At 31.1% G+C, this 17,525-nt stretch overlaps 1 protein-coding gene and 3 long non-coding RNA genes across 11 annotated transcripts; 2 read left to right on the forward strand and 2 right to left on the reverse strand.

Moving 5' to 3' along the window:
• Positions 1–1,039: 1,039 nt before the first annotated feature.
• Positions 1,040–3,024, reverse strand: LOC108826659 (uncharacterized). Of its 4 annotated transcripts, XR_008945506.1 has the most exons (6): positions 2,602–3,024; positions 2,097–2,162; positions 1,738–1,884; positions 1,534–1,624; positions 1,359–1,442; positions 1,040–1,279 (listed from the first exon to the last, which is right to left on the reverse strand). It is a non-coding gene; the product is annotated as an uncharacterized LOC108826659 (long non-coding RNA). The 4 variants fall into 4 exon arrangements; XR_008945504.1 differs by having other exon boundaries at positions 1,738–2,162; XR_008945505.1 differs by having other exon boundaries at positions 2,097–3,024.
• Positions 3,025–3,172: 148 nt separating this feature from the next.
• Positions 3,173–5,379, forward strand: LOC130511987 (uncharacterized). Of its 2 annotated transcripts, XR_008945503.1 has the most exons (7): positions 3,173–3,359; positions 3,534–3,741; positions 3,842–3,954; positions 4,181–4,257; positions 4,429–4,494; positions 4,586–4,645; positions 4,733–5,379. It is a non-coding gene; the product is annotated as an uncharacterized LOC130511987 (long non-coding RNA). The 2 variants fall into 2 exon arrangements; XR_008945502.1 differs by having other exon boundaries at positions 3,181–3,741.
• Positions 5,380–7,673: 2,294 nt separating this feature from the next.
• Positions 7,674–8,810, reverse strand: LOC108848820 (protein OXIDATIVE STRESS 3 LIKE 6). Its single transcript, XM_018622266.2, has 2 exons — positions 8,333–8,810; positions 7,674–8,239 (listed from the first exon to the last, which is right to left on the reverse strand). Exons 1-2 carry the CDS (start codon positions 8,671–8,673, stop codon positions 7,813–7,815), a joined length of 768 nt encoding a protein of 255 aa, XP_018477768.1. The 5' UTR covers positions 8,674–8,810; the 3' UTR covers positions 7,674–7,812.
• Positions 8,811–12,274: 3,464 nt separating this feature from the next.
• Positions 12,275–16,401, forward strand: LOC108852769 (uncharacterized). 4 transcript variants are annotated; one of them, XR_008944968.1, is made up of 6 exons: positions 12,275–12,717; positions 12,916–13,013; positions 13,105–13,185; positions 13,354–13,426; positions 13,516–13,585; positions 16,074–16,401. It is a non-coding gene; the product is annotated as an uncharacterized LOC108852769 (long non-coding RNA). The 4 variants fall into 4 exon arrangements; XR_008944967.1 differs by lacking the exon at positions 16,074–16,401 and having other exon boundaries at positions 12,275–12,832; positions 13,516–16,067; XR_001949595.2 differs by lacking the exon at positions 16,074–16,401 and having other exon boundaries at positions 12,275–12,731; positions 13,516–16,067.
• The last annotated feature ends 1,124 nt before the right edge of the window (positions 16,402–17,525 follow it).

The raw sequence follows: 17,525 nt of genomic DNA on the forward strand, positions 1-17,525 counted from the left end.
TTAGAGAGACACCTAGGATGCCACATAGGAAATTCATCTCATGGTGTAGCAACACGTGTCCAGGAAGAAAACGTAGTGTTTCATTAAAACATTAATACAACTAGGTTGTTTCCCGGGCTACGCCCGGGTTAATTTTTGATGACAAACATTACAATAGTGATTTTATGGATTGAAAATATAATTATATGTCTAGCAAATACAAACTTGTTTAATGTTAAGTTGGAAACTAATTTAGTTTATGCCTATGAATTTGTTTGTCATCTGAAACATAGAGTTGTGAAAGATCTAACTAACTTTATAGTTTGGGTAGATTTGAATTGTATAGCCAAAAATGAGTTTAAGATTTAGATTCATGAACCTTTAACTAATTATCCCCATATAATTTCCTTGTCATCACTTGTGTAGAAATAAATCGTAAAAATGTTGGAAAATATGTCTACGATTATTCTCAAATTCTATGTACCTTTAGAATTTCAAATATAAATTATATGATGTGTTCCTCTTTTAAAAAGCAACACCATCAAGTTAAAGAAAATGTGAAAAACAGAAACATCATAGTCTTAGATTTATATAAGTGAAGCAATGTTATTATTATAATTTTCTGGTAACGATAAAGTAGTGTTAAATATAAATGTATGATTTCATTAAAATATGAGTTAAATCAGGCCATGTCTCAAATTTCTTGTTTAATTTTAGAAATCATTTGTCTTGTATATTTTATGATAAAGATTGCAATAATATGATCAGGATTTGTAAAAACTTTAAAGGTGGTCAAAGTTATCTCTAAATGTTACTAAACATACAAATGTAGACATGTTATATTAGATTTATAAATTGTCAAAAGTTTTGATATGATAAACCAAAATTAAGTTTAATATAATATATAAAATAGAGTTATTTCTTATTCCACCTTGAGACTTGTATCAAATCTCCCATATGATCGACAGAGTTTAAAGATCATTTTATAAAATATAAAATTGAAATCAAGTTTGTTTTTGTGTTTGTGGGTTGTTTGTATATGTACATGGTGTACAGAAACATTAATCTTTTATAAATTTAATAGTTGCCTGCAATTGCATTCATCTATCATCATCTTAAACTTTGGTTCATATGTAGTCATTTTCTAAGGAACACAAGAGTTCAACCTTTATACTGATCATCTGAGTGGTCACAAGAGTTCAACCTTTATACTTAAATAAATGAATCATTTGCAGAAGGTTAAGGCGAAACTCAAGCACAGCGCTCTCCTCTTTTACATCCGGTACATATTCAATGGAGACTGCAAGAATCTGGTTGTTAATTTCGATTCTCCTCTTATTTTTAAAAAAATGGGTGAACTTGGCTAAATAATTAATCACCTTCTTCTTCATCCATCTTGTGAGATTTAAAAGTCCGATCATTTATCTCCATGACCTCATCAATGATTTTGTTTTCTTCAGTTCCTTCAATAAACAGATCAGTAAGTATCAATGAAACTATACAAATCTTATAATCCCGCATGAACAAAAGAAAAAAGAAGAAGAAGGTGATTACAGAGTGTATGGAGCCAATTGAAGAGTAGATTCTTGAAGTTGGGTTCCCTGCTAATTTTAATTATGATTGTAGCTTCTGTTTTGTCTCTCGACTAACAAAAGAGTATGTGTGGTGAGCTTAAACTCAATGTTGATGCTTAACGATTCACACACCAATACAAACACACAAAGTCCCAGATTAGAAAAAGGATTGAACTTTTGTTACCTCGATAATGTACTGAGCAATGGCGGTGCAGTTGTTAAATGCAGACCACTGAAGAGCATAGTAGCCCAGACCATCAATTCAGAAATCGAGCAACCCTCACACTCAACCAATCTATGAAGCTTCTCTAAATCACCATAAGCCGTGGAACTGTGCACATAATTCTTCAAACTCTCGTCTCACAATTAATTAGATAAAGTTCGAATTTTTAAGAAGATGCAACTGAGTGAAGAAACAGAAACAAAAGACTCACAATTACTCACACACACATAAACTATGATACAACATCTGAACTAAAACCATCGAGAAAAGAACATGAAAAGTTGAATTTTTTTAAGAAAACAGAGTAATGATGCCATTACCTCTTGCATTTCCTTGAGGATGACATCATGCTCTCGGTTAATCCTCTGCTCCTCCAATTTAGAATTCTGCAAGATATTATAAGCTATTCTCATCTTTTTGAATTCCCAAACTATAATCATCTTTTTGCCACATATGTATATGTTCTTATCCTCTTCCGACCTTGTTACATCTAAATCTGCATTAAAAAAAAAAACTGAACTGCAACACAAAAAAAAAAGAAGAAAGAAACCAAATTTTCTAAATATGACCATTTCTGTTGAAAGCTACTGACTAATCACATTCCCAAATAAGATCGTTAAAGGTGCACACAAGTTTAAACAATAAACTCAATTCAAACAGCAGATCACATAATATCTTGATACAATCTAAAAAATCAAAGCTCAATAATAGCATAACCTGAGATCAAAAGTGAGAATGGAAAATCACTACGTGAAAGGCATTACTTCTCTAGTCTCACACCTATCAAGGAAACCAGAAAAAATTGACTAATCGGAGAGTTCTTACTCGTATGATACTATTTTATGGAGTTGAGAACAGAACCGAGTGTGGGAGTATAACTATAGATGCATATATAAATAAGGAGGAAAAGATAAGGAGGAAAAGAGGGAGGTGAATCGAAAGCATTAAGTAGGTATTGATTGATTGAAACGAAAATATTGAAGGTGATCGATTACAGCTCAGTTTATATAGTTTGAAACGGAGAAGACGAAGTGTAGAGGGTAAAACATAGATTCGCAAACGGAAGAAAGAGGAAGATTAACAGTATCCCGAATCGACAATCGCGGGTTTCTTCAACGCGGAAATAGAAAAGCGATCAGAGCACTGTCATGGGCTAACGGGCTGGGACAAATAACGCAACTTCGAAGCTCATACGTAATTTCGGTTCAAGCCCATCAGACGAAAGACAGCAATGACGTGGAGGTTTCCTGGTTTTTGATTGGACAGAATTAAAGTGATGACGTGGACACAGTTTCCATTGAGGTTATTTACCTTTTAATATAGTATTGATTCATTTGGGTTTTATTGTATCTGGGCTTCATGTTTTAGGTATAAACCCACATATGTTTCTCCCGTCTGCTTTCATACGACGCCATCGCCGTGTCGATCCAAGTACAGGCCACCGCCTCTTACCAGAAGAGGTGTAACGGTCTACACTTTCATTCAATCTCCATCGTTTACGTTCTTATTCACTCCATAAACTTGCATTCAATAGCACCTTCACTCTTCCCAGATGGTTACAAAACTTATCCTATAAAAAGGAGGTAAGCTTTGCCAAAATTCACCAAACATCACCTCTCACCCTCAATCATCATAATACTTTGCTTCAGTATTGTGATCTCTTCATAGAAATTCTGATATAGCTATAGAGTTTCGAGATCTTGATTCGTTTTGTGAATCTTCCATCCCGTTTTATCTTCTTTTCTATTCAACAAAAGCTTATCGGGAGAACTATTCAAGACAAATCGCGATGAATCTGATGATGATCCCTCGATCGAGAAGTCTTGGTTTCGTTTCAACGTGTCTTGGGCCGTGTCTCGGTTTGTCCAGATTCAACGCTTATACGAATTTCCTACCTCCAACAAGAACGACGCTCTCATTCAGTGAATATCCCGTCAGAGGCCGTGATTCTCAACTTATAAATAGGTAAGATTTCCACCTTTGAAGATATCTCATTTTGTGATATTCCCTAAAACTTATTTGCATTTATATGGCCAATCCATATGTTCTTCTTCGTGATTTAAAGGGGGCCACTGTTCTTCCATCGTCGAAGTGAGGCTTCTAAGATTTTGGGAAGCTGGAAAGCTCAAACGCGGTGGGGGAGTTGATAGGCTGGATATACTTCTCCTTGATGCCAAGGTTTTCTGATCTTAAATCTCTATTTTTTATTTGAAGTTTTATTTTTCCCGGTCTTAAATCTCAAGTTTTTTTAAGTTCCACCCTGACATTCATAAACTTTGAACTGTTGTATACGCAGGTTTTGCGATTTATATCTCATGTTCATTGTTTTTAAAAGTTTTTCGGCCTCCACATTTATAAATTTCAAACTCTTGCTTAAATAAAGAAAAAAATATGATATACACAGGTTTTGCGATCTTTGACGATTTCAGTTTCAGTACATCCTCCTTTCCTTTAAGTCCGTGCATCTGCAGCTATATATAGGTGAGTTTCCATCCGTCAAATCATCATTTTCTTACTCACAATCATATCAAACAAATAAACTTTTGAAGAGTAGAATGGTTAACTCCTTTCTTCTCCTTGCTAACTTCAAAACCGGTTGCTGTAGAACCACAATTGAAGTTCGTTTGCTTATAGATGTTTGTCTGTTGGCAGGCTAAATTTCAGAAACATGGGGCAGAGCAGAGGGAAGAGCAACTGGAAAGTCTCAATCATCATAGGGTAGGAGTCCTTAGCGAAGGAAAAATATTTTTACCATTGCTGCATTAAGCAAATTATTTTTAACTTGGGAATTTTGCTATATCTCTCTCAGTTTGAATTTGAAAGGTTCAGCCTTATGTAAGAGCGGATAGTCAATAGGGAGAAGTTAGAAGTAAGTTAAATACTTACCCTTAGATTTTTCTTTTATTGAAACAAAAAAAAAATGGGCACTTGACGTTTTACTGCTATATATTTGCAGCGAGAGTTGGCTATTTCCTCTCATGAGATACTTGCTGCCGGAAGGGTTCACGGTGCACGTTTATAACTGGTCAGTGATCCATTTCTCCTCTCCGAGTTTTGTCGGACCCAGCGACAACGTCAATAAAAGGTTATCGAGATGGTAATATATCCGGCAGTGAAGCAATTCAGAGATCAGATGATATCACCATCAAGTTGATGGCATCAACAGCACATCCTCTGTTAAGCGTCAGCCAAAGGTCCCATTGTTGTGAGGAAAGCTTAGTTGTTCTCTTCTCGAATCATCTCTTGAAGAACACACAACTTCCTCTGTGTGTTTTCCTCTTCCAAAGGTTTTATTAGTCATAAAAAGGAGGGCAACGATAGAAAGCGGATGTGGAAAAATAAAAGAAAGGTCTTTTTATACCAAGGTGAAATCAATTCCCTTAATTCACAACCTCAAGGATCAGAGATTCAGACAGTTGCAGTGTAAAAACGCCTTCATACCGTAAAACATTGCAGTATCACATTCACTGTTTATCATTTTTTTATTGTTCCTCTTTAAGTGTTTTTCTAGACGGAAGATATCAACACTGAAGTGCTATAAAATTATAGTAAACTTTAAGGATGCTTCTAAATTTTCATGTTATTTACTTTTTATTCTCGAGAGTTTTGCCTTTATTATCTAATATTTATATGCTACAGTGTACATACAAGATATATAAAGAAAACCAAAAATTAAACAAAAACACGGGCGTAAAGAAAAATATAAAATTAAACAAAAAGTCCAGCCTAAGATAACAATATAAGTTTTTCTCCTCACTCAAGTTACAAAATGGGAATTATAAAACAGAATTAGTAGCAAATTAAGCAAGAGATTGCTAAAGTTAGAAGAAGTGTCTTCTTAAATTTTTATAAAAAAATATTCTATTAGCTAGAAAACAATGCTCAAATCAGCTTTTACAGTTAGCATCTGATTTAACACCAGAAGGTTTCAAAATTGATTTTAGACTAGATGTATTAGAAAACCATTAATTCGACCTTATTATATATACAACAATAATTATATTTAAGTGAGAGCACTATAACTGTAACTTAATATCAAATTTGAATTTTATTTTGAGAACAAAAGGTTAATTTAAAATTATTCAACATAGTTCTAAAAATAATGTCAAAACATAATAATTGAGTGAATATACATAATATAGTTCCTTAATATAAAAATTCCAATAGTAAATAGAAAACTTTTGTAAAGAAAACAAAAAGGAGGAAAGTCTATTTATGATATTGCTTTTTTTGTTTCATCAAGTTATTTTTCCACAAGAAAATGATTGAATACCACAAACACAAATTGACACATAATAAAAAACAATTTCAGAAAAAGTAGTGGGAAAACAAAAATAATCTGATCTAATAAATGGAAAAATAACTAAAACACACAAAGGAAATTATTATATTTTAAATAAAAATGATTCCTTACTGATCCAATATAAATATTTAAACAGAAATTTAATACTGATATAATAACAATAAAAATATATTTTTAGAGTATAAACACTTTTCATAAAATAAAACAATAAAATTAAGGTTGTATAGTATAAACAGTTTTGAAAATATTTATATTTGTACAGTATAAATAGAGACTCAGTATAAAACAATTTGACCAAAAAAGTATAAATAAAATAGAAAACTTAACCTAAAATATATATTTAAAAAAACTAATCCATCAAAATAAAAAATAACATAACCATATTAAACTATTTTTGTATTAAAAATTAAATTGATTGAACGAAACTAAGGTTGAATATTTTACAAGGACACAAAATACTCAGGCGGATCGACTAGCACGTAGTGCCAAGAATCATCCATCGTTTGTCGTTTACATGGATGCGGAGTTACCTATGTGGTTCACAGAGCCATTTACAGTTTGTTCTTTAAATAGATAGACAAAAAAAATTGAATATTTTACCATCAGAAACTTCAACTGAAAGAGGTCATAAAAATTAAATAAGAGCAATTGTCCAATAATGATTCTCATATTATATAAAAAAATTATTAAAAGATTAAAAGATTAAAAAAATAAAACTACAGAAGCACAACTGAAAATAGTTGAATGTGTAGAAATGAAACCATATCTAATACTAGAACTTATATTATAATCAATTAGACTTTCAAATCAAACACTGTGCTACATAATTAATCGACATGTCACGGGTAGTGCATAAAACCCACTAGAAACATAAATATTTTGTGATTATATATTAATTTCATTATAGTCCATTTTTAAATTATATACTATCTATAAAGAAATAATGTTAAAATCATATTCTAAAAAATAATTAGACAATATTTTAGCTAATCTACAAATATAGTAGCATATAAAAGAATCAATAATGTATATTTTTATCATAGTAATTTGACTATTTTCACATTTTCTAAATAAGCAGCTATAAAAGATAAAATATAGGTAAATTCAATAAAAAGTACAATTACATATTTACATACATCAAACATAAATTATATCCCGCCCGTAGGGCGGGCAGACCCTAGTGTCTCTAAAAACACATATTCAAAATTCCGTCTAAAAATAAACAAAAACCATAAAAAAATATATAAATGAAAGAAAAAAAAGAATAAAAGTTTACCGAACTGCTAAAAGCTGTTCACTGAATAACTGAAAAAGATAAATATGTTGGGTTAACGATAATGTTGATGACGATGATAACTGAATACATAATAACTCTTCAGTGAAACAATTGTGTTTGCGCTGTTTATTTGTTTGGTTTTGAGTTTTATCCCCTTTGTTTAATTTTCTCTAGGATGTTGAAATGTTCATGTAAACATTTTCAATAATTTAATTTCAGATGATTAAAAATGAATGATGGACACAGAAACAAGATGAAGAAGAAAATGTCCTTTGTAGATAGGAAAAAGTCTTTGTGCACAAAAGAAAAAAAAGGAGATAGGAAAAAGTCTACTAAATAAATAATATATTCTTCAAATCTTCCACCACTTGTGTGAACACTGAAACTTCCTCTAATCAAATTCACAAGAGAAGAACAAATTGAAAAACAAGTATCACTAAACCATGTTACTGATTAATCACTCATTATCAACTCCACCCTCATCATCATCTTCTTCTTGCAAACTACTAAGACAGAAACAACTTTGAGTCTGAGCCATCAAATCTCTCTTATTTTTCATCAACATATTCCTCTTCCCCAACAACTTTATAGTTTGATCATCATCACCTTCATTTTCCTCATAGTCATCATCATTATGATGATTCACTTCATTGTGTTCTTGGACAGCAAGTAACGACATAGAATTAGGGTTCTGCCAAGAATAAAAATTCGAAACTGACATGGATCTTCCTCTGCTCCTCAGCTTATTAGCAATAAGCAATCTCCTCCTCTTGTTGAATGGATTCTCTCCTTTCTCAAGATCTTTTGCGTTGATGTTCATCATCGGTTCCATTAAGTTCCCAAAAGATTTCGATTTCCCTACGTAATGGTTTGATAATCCTCTCCTGAACAAACAAGTCAACATATCTTCTTCAGTGTTCAACCAAACAAAATGATTCGTGGCTAAAGACAAAACATAAAAAAGATCAAGAACATACTTAATCGGCAGAGAGTCTTCTAAAGAAGAACTAAACGAAACAAGTGTTCCTCCTCCTCCTCCTCTCTGGACTGAAACGGCGTCGTCCTCTTCTTCCTCTTCGTTTTCGCTGCACTCACCGATCGACGATGAACTATCCTCCGATGATTCCTCCGGCGATTTTCTATTCATCCTTAATCCGATCCGACTAGCAAGCCCGATCTGCGATCCACCTCTTCCCGATTCATCAGCCGAAAACAGAGCCGCCGCCGGTACGGTCTTATCCTGCGCCGAGACACCGGTCCGATCTCTAACGCACGCCGCCATGCCGATTCCAAACGAAGAACCAACCATCACCTCCATCTAATCTTTCTATCTTTTTTTCTCCTAATGGAATATAGATGGAGAGCTCAAACAACCGATCGAGAAAAATGGAATATAGATGAAGAAAGGATAAATTCTTATGAATATTTATAGTGAGAAACATCGTATAACATATACTGTTAGAATACGTATATTAGTACGTATTATGAGGCTAATGGGTAGACGCACATGTTCTAAATATGGGAACGCTAACGGCGACTTTGACGGTCTTGTCGACGTGGCATTTTTTTTGTTGTTCTTTCGGACCTTTGCCGGACGTTGCGGGTTACTGTCTCCGTTTAATCAGATGATGTCCTTGTACCGAAACTTCGGTGTTCGCTATCTCGACCTTATCCAGTTCTCATTACTGTCTGAATATTTTTTTTATTTCTATGTTTCTTGATATTTGTCTTTTATTTTTAAAAGAAATACAGGAAAAGAGGAAAAAAATCTCGAGCAGATCAATTATAGTCGGATAATATTTCGGGTTGCAAAAGGAGATGCTGATTGGCAATAGTAAGTCAAAAGATATACAAAAATATTCGTGTATATTTACTTTATATTTAAAAATGGAAAGTACTATGCGGAAAAATATATTTTTAAGAAGTACGATGATTAGTTTATAACAAGTGGCCAAATTAAACCTTATCCCGTTTACTTTTAGCATACAATTAATTAAAAATCAGGATCGTTAATTGTACGAAAATAATATTAAAACTAGATTTTGATCCGCGCTTCGAAAGCGCGGATATTATTTTTTACTTTTATGAAATATATTATTTGTTTGTAGTTATTGAATTTATTTATTTTAATAAAATTTTCTTTATAATAAATTCGACACATAGAGTATCTCTGGTAAACTATGTATTTCTCTAGTTTTATTTTATTCGCTCTTCAATCAACATATTTATTTGGCTTGTTGTTAAAATAAATGATTATAAACTTTGATCTCTGCACCTCCTCGGATGTATATTTTAAAAAATATGATGATATTTGTTTTTCATGTAATTATTAGGGTTTGGCAAAATGAATCCGAAGAACAGAACTGATACCAATCCGTAAATATATTACCAAACCTGAACATAAATTGATTAAATATTCGAATTATTCAAAATTTTGTTAGTTAGAGAGCCGAATCGGATCCGAACCGAAGTATTTGTGTACCTAAAATTATCTAAAAATAGATTTATATACTTATATATTAATTATTTTATATTTAACATATATAAAACATCAAGATTGATACTTTTAAATTGATTTAAAATACTTGAAAATGTATATAGATAGTCAAAAACAAATATCTGAAATAGTTAAAGTATACTCAAATCACTAAAAATACTTAAAATAATTATTGATTTCGTATCCAAAATTTTAAATCAAACCAATTGATATGTTCAACTTAGGTATTCTGACATATGTTATTTAAATTTATAGGTAATATATTACTTTATTTATAGATTTTAAGAAATTTAAAATATATAGTGATTTAAAACTTGAAAAATAATTTAAATAGTTTATCCAAACTCAAACCTGCAAAGATCCGAATCAAACTCAAACAAAAATTTAGAAACATCCTAATAGGACTGAAATCTTTGACCTCGGAAACCCGAAACACAAACCGATCAGAACCAAACCCGTATGGATGTCTGAAAACCCATCCTTAGTCATTATTATATATCATATAATTTCATCATATAATTAATCGTATATTATATGTACCATCATATAAGTAATCATATAATTAATAGTATTTAATATGTATCATCATATAAATAATTACATATATTATAATTTAAAAACTTAATATGAAATATAAAAACCATAATTTGAGTTGATATTTCAAATTGGGTTTTGTATTGTATTTTTCTTATATATATATTGACAACATTCTTTTATAATGGACTTAATAACTTAAGCCCATTATTTTTCTGTTTAATACTACTATCTTTGTTTCCAAACAAATTTTTTTTTTAAAAAAGACTACAATCCATGTTTCCAAACAAACCAAATTTTTTTAATACTCTTATTCAAGTAACCAAACAAAATGATTTTGTACTTGAGTTTTAATAAGATAGATGAAGAGTGCTAATGCTGGATTAGTGCGGAAGCAAGAACTTGGACTGGTTCATAATGAGAACTAGATCTTGACCCGCCCAACCAGGCGGGTATTTATTTTATGTTTTTAGTTTTTATTTATAAATGATATATTTGTAATATTTAAACATAAATTTAAATTGAAAATTAACATTTGTAGTTATAATAAAAATTAAAAGTTAAAAAAATAGTTTAATATAAATTTTAAATTTCTAATTAAAATAATATAGAGATGGGTCATAATTTTTTCCAATTCCAAAATCTTATCATTCTTAATAACAAATAAAATAATTTATAAATACATAAAATATATAAACATATTTTAAATTAAAATAAATTTGTTAAAAAAAAATCTTACGCCATTGTTGTTTATTTCTATAGTTTGATTAGTTGCCGTATAAATATTTGCTTTCACTTCAATTTTTTTCTTTGTTCTTATTTTATCTATATATATGTGTAAATTAATATGTATTACATAATTGTTAGTATAACATTTTAAAACAACAATTTTATATATTACTTTAAATAATTATATTATGTGATTTTAATCGTCTATTATATCACAGTGTATCATATCTAAGATTTATAACTAATTGGACTTATATTATAAAAGTGTTATACTAACAATTTATAAATAAAACATTTTATATTTTATCTATATGATATATAAATTGATTTTGATGTGTGATTTTTATTTTATTATTTTTATTAATAAATATTGAAAATATTAAATGTTTAATATTAACAAAAAATCTATTAGGAAATTTATTTTGGTTAAGATTCATTCTATTAAAGAAATCTATTATTTAAATTAGTTAAAGATATTAAATACTTAATCTATCATTTAAATAAGGAAAATACAAAATTCTCTACTATCTTTCTTACCAAACAAAATTTAATTTTTTTAAAGACTCATATTCCTGTTACCAAACAAAAACTTAAAGTATTTCTAATTTAATAAGATAGATAAGGATTAGTTTATATTTAATCAGTCATTAACCATGCTGAGTCATGAGTTCGCGGCCAAAATTACCTACAAATGTTATATTTAATCAGTCATATAATTTGCTGAGTCATGAGATCCCATGAGATGGATGGACTTTTATTTTAGTGAGTTATTTTGTTAAATTTTAAATTCATGTATTTGAGCTTATAAAAGCCCATATATTGAGCTTTGATGTCAAACTCAAAAGGCAACTCGCAGAAGCCCAATTCTAAGTCAAGAAGAGGATAAAGTTTAAATTCATGTGGATCTATGAAACGATTTCCATGTCCCTTATGAACACAATCCTCGAAACCAGTGTACTGCTCGAAATCTATGGACCACATTTGAAGCGTCACTTCTTGATAATAAGTTGTATTAAAAATGTTGTATTCACAAAATTGAGTGACCTGTCCAAACTAACAAGTTAAACCAAATTTAGAAACTAATCAGAGAGTAATTAATGATCTCCACTATATAAAAGTCACTAATTTCATGGCTTCTAAGGCATGTCACGTGGGACAAAATATTCCCCACCAATTAAATTGTCAGGTCATCGCAGATGTTTAACCGATTGGCTTCTAACCATTCAAACCCATCAAAACATCAGCTCATTTGCAAAGGTTTCTGTTTATCTTTCCAATCCCTGCAGCGTAAGAGCAAAAATATTCACCCAAACAGCTCTATAGTCTCTTAACTCTGACCTCAGCTGCTCATAAACCTTCAACCTCCCTCCTCTCAGCAATCACCGTTACGATATTGAGTCGTTTATCACAACCAATATCCCCATTAACACTTACTGCTACCATTAATTTCTTCAACGAATAAAATCATCAACTATTTGGGTTCCCCTCACCAATTCTATAAAAGTCGACATAGCTAGAAATCATGATCCCTATAACAACAAGCTTCTGGTCCGAAGAGCAGAGGAAATTTGCCGCTCAGTTCGATCATCCATCATCGACGTCGTAAGACATCAGATGTATTTGATTTTATATATACTCATTTTCATCTATTTTGTCACTGGATTTGATAGGGTGAGATCTGTAAAGCTGTGATCTATCTGAAAATTGCATCCTATGGGTAGTTTGCAGTTGAATCAGCTTCAGTTGTGGGTATATAAAGTATCTTACTTTTACTTACACCGTGTCTATATAATTTTGTAGGTTATTTTCAAAAGAGATGCAACGATTAAGTTGAATCGTATGTCCGAAAAGGTATTCACAAAATCATTCAATAGCCTGCAAAGCGTTATTGGAGTCAAGTGGGTTTCCTTCTTCAATATCTCCACTTTTGAATTACAAATATTTTCATGAATCTGTGTGTTTTTAGTTGATTAAAAATGTGCATTTCAGGATTAAGCTTAATATAAAAGAACTAGCCGTTCAGTTTGGCCGGGGAAGAGTAATCAAATCCGAGCAAAACATGTTATCTTTGTAAGCTGTTTTTTTAATTTTAAATGGAACATGTATATTCATATCATGCTACGTATTTGATAAAATGCCTCACAGAAACTCCATATTCTTACATTCCAGTAAGCTTATGCTTCAAGATTGTTTTTTACAAAAACTAATCAAATTTTTTCTAATGTCATATATTTGCAGGTTATCAATTTGACACTTATTTGACTGGACAATCTTGAAGTATCCACACTCTGGTTCTAGCTCAAAACCAAGAGTAAGTAATATCTATTTCTGAGTTTTACATCATTTAAAACCTCTAGAGCATATTATCAAATCCTCGCGATATTATATGTGTTCCAACAGTCGAGTCTTACGCATTAACCAGCTTTGAATCCTCCAGTGCTATCTGGTGAGAGACTAGAGAAACCTTCGGGTAAGCTTTTAATTGTACTACCCGCATGTGCAATAATTGTTAACATCTTATCCCTAGTCTATTTGTATACCTGTCACATGTGTTGCTAAGTTCCTTCTTGAGGTTTTCATCTTTGACATTCAAGATTTCTTTTCATTTAGTGCCCTTTTCCTGTTGATGTTCATTTAATGAGTCTATGGTCAATATCAGTCCACTTTAGACACCAAAACTTTTTTTATTTCTGTTAAATCTCTAATTGTAAAGTTCATGTAATTTTTATGGAATCACCAACAACACTAACAGTTTCATGTGTTCATGCATGAGTCGAGTTTGCATGTGTAATAATAGTTAAAGAAGATATGGTTAGTTTGGGGCACTTCTGTTTATTTTTAAAAATTCGTTTAAAGGGAATGCAAGACGACAATATCATTTTGTAACCTGCTGTTATTCTCATACATTAATTATATGGTCAAATTACTCCACTGCATCTACTGATAGTTACAATTTTAAAATGCTTAACTATGGCATTGTCATTATACCTCACACAAAAAATTCTGAAGCAATTGTGTTACAAACAATCTACACAATTGTTTGAATAAAATGTTTCTCATGTTTGGATATGATTCTTACTAGGCATGGGCATTCGGGGTCCCAATCGGGTTTCGGTTTTATCCAATCGGGTTTCGGTTTTTCGGGTTTATCAAAATCAGTTCCATTCGGATTATTTGAAAGTTCGGCTCGGTACCGGTTCGGGTTCTATCGGGTTCGGGTCGGGGTTAGTAAATCTTCAAAGAACCGGTACAACCCAATGTACTTTCGGGTTCGGGTCTCAATCGGTTTTTGGGTTTAAAAATATCTGATTTGTACCTATTTTGTAACTAAAACCTAAGTAAAATTGATTTTTTTGGTTTCAAATACCTAATTTGTACCTCTTTGTAACTAAACCATAAGTAAAATCGATTTAAAATTAAGAAACAAACATCAACCATGATCATTCAAAATTAAACGAAAGGAAAACATATTTATTGATAAAAGAAAACTAAATAAATAAAATCATAAAATGAAAACCACGACCTCATGAAATAAGAAACATTGTTTAATGAAAACAAAATCTAAATCTAAATATTTCAAAATTTAACAGCCACATTTAACCATTAACCTTCATATAATAGAACCACCAACATTTATGTAATACATAAATATTTTAGGTGTTCAATTATCTTAATGTATTTTGAACACATATTAGGAATTGAGATCATATTTGGTATAAGATCTTTCTAGGGTTTTGAATGTTTCGGGTTCTATCGGATATCCATTTAAATTCGGGTTCGGTTTGGATAATACCCATAACCCGAAATACCAAAAAACAAGATCCATTCGGTATTTATGTCGGGTTTGGATCGGTTCGGATTCATTTTTATCGGATCGGATTCGGTTCGGATTTTTGGGTTCGGTTTATTTGCCCAGCCCTAATTCTTACTACAATCATCTGGCTTTAGATGAGTTGATGAAGAAGGGAGGAAGAAGGAAATGAATTAAATGATGAATCACAAACTTACTGGCTGTTCCAACAGATAATTGTGAAGGTGATGTGTCAAGCTCTGGAAGAGACTAGAGAAAGTATATTAGAGCATCTTTATCAGCACGTCCTTAGCTTCGTCCTTAGGTGAATTCGGCATAGGTCCCACAGCAAATGTCCTAGACTATCTTCATTTGTCCTTTTATAAGAAACGTCCCACACTCGTCTCACACTTCTTCCTCATTGATTTCTCCCATTTAACAGAAAACAAAAAGAAAAAAATTTAAGGACTTTTAAAAGTCCTGTCTGATAAAGATGCTCTTAGAGCATCTGAATCGGTTGGGACCAAAAAAGTCCTCCAAAACTATTTTTTTTTTAAAAAAAATTGCTTTAAAAAAACAAAAAAACAAAAAAAAATAAAAGTGAACAAATGGTGGGCCACCACGTGTCATGGGTCTCACAAAACAGGCAGAGGACGCAACAAGGACGTTCCTTATCTAAGGAACTTTTCTCCTTTGTCCTTCATGGTTTCGTCCTTTGTGGTCCCCCCTCCCTCCTAAAGATGTCCTAAGGACAGCTGATATTTATGCTCTTATAAGCAAAAAGGCGGAGTGAGGAAAGTGATTGATAATTGTATACTTTAGTCAACAATAAAAATTATATTTTTATACATTTTATTCCTTTTGGTGCAAAAGAAAATCAAAAGAATTGTAAATTCTTAACTTTTTTGTCGACAAAAATATGTGTAAATTATATTAAGATTTTGGTGACTTTGATAACAGGAGAAATAAAAATTGAATATTCTGTTAAATTATAGTCATAAGCGTCAACTTATAATCATATAAAGATAATCTAATATACAAGAAGAGCAGTCTTGAACACATCAAAATATAAACGATATGTTGTTGAGTTTGAAGAAGGATAAATGAGTATCTAAATTTTTTCATAAGGTTAAGAATATGGAAGATGTGTAACAATATTGTCTTCCAGCATGAAAGAGATCACATTGCAAAAGATCATCGTCAGTTAGAGCTACAATCACATCGCTAAAACCAGAAGCAGTGGCATTGCGAATGGCAGTCAAGCAATGAGGATGCTAAATTTTAAGAAAGTTGCTTTCATGAATGATTGCAAACCAATGATATATGAGTTGCAACAGTATATCGGTCAAATAACCATCCCAAAGGTCTGTATCACAGAGTCTCCATGTTACGAGATATAATGGAAAGCTCCAAATCTTATAATTTCTCTTTTTGTTATGTCCCTAGAAATAGGTGACTTTGGTGTATGAATTAAGAATGGTAGATGTAGCAATCAAAGCTATGTAATATGCTGGTTCTAAATTTATATAAAAATATATTGACAAAAAGTATAAAAATAATGTAGCAAACAAACTTATTAAATTAAATAAAATCTAATTATTTGTTTAACAATTATATGTACATTGCTAGCTTCGATACCAAGAAAACGCTTTTACTTTGAAAACACCATTGACATTATAATACATACTAGGTGTAGACCTGCGCCTTGCGCAGGACGATAATCATATAGAATGTTTTTTAAGTTCTTGTTATACGAATGACTAAATGATTCACACCCCTTTTGTTTATATAAACATAGAGAATTGATGAGAAAATATTCTGTAATTTTGCCGATTAATGAAATATATTTAGCTTGCCAATCACTTGGTCATTAACCCAGCTCTGAGCAATATTTACCATATATACCTCCATGAGATTTTCGAATAGTTTAGGAGTAATATTTGCAAAATTTTGGGAATTCTACTGTTATGAAAAAAAATATTTGCCAAACTGTGAATATATTATGATCTTATATTTAGGAGTAAATATAGGCTTGTTAATAAAAATTAACTTATTTACTTGTTTGAATCTAATAAATGAGATTTTCTTTTCAATAATTCAAATCTATTCAAAATTAATTACTTGATTGGAGTTGCCTTTTGTAAGTATTTAACATTACATTTTCACGTTAATGTTCAATTTAAACACAAATGTAGGGGAAAATTACTGCATTAATTATCCCTTTGAATTTTAAAATTGTCAATTTCTAACTGGAATAACCTGAAACCCACCATAACCGTAACATTTGTATATTTTATGATGTGTGACTATTACGTATGAATCTTCGAATACAAATGTAAACCATGAATTTACGATGTAAACCACATCTATTATATCAATGAATATTATAAACAATTCTACTTCAGTGTTATAATGTATTATCTTGAGTTATGTGTTCTTTCGTAGATCGTCCAAGAAAATACATATGATCTTTATTGTTAGTGTCGTCATATGTACACACATATTTTATAATTTTCTACACATATGTTTATATTTCTCTCATCAATCACATATATGTTTATATAAAAATATTAAACTTGACCAGACAAATAGGTTATACATTTTTACGTAACATATAGGT

The sequence above is a fragment of the Raphanus sativus genome, chromosome 4 (genome assembly GCF_000801105.2).
Source record: "Raphanus sativus cultivar WK10039 chromosome 4, ASM80110v3, whole genome shotgun sequence".
Classification (NCBI taxonomy): Eukaryota; Viridiplantae; Streptophyta; class Magnoliopsida; order Brassicales; family Brassicaceae; genus Raphanus; species Raphanus sativus.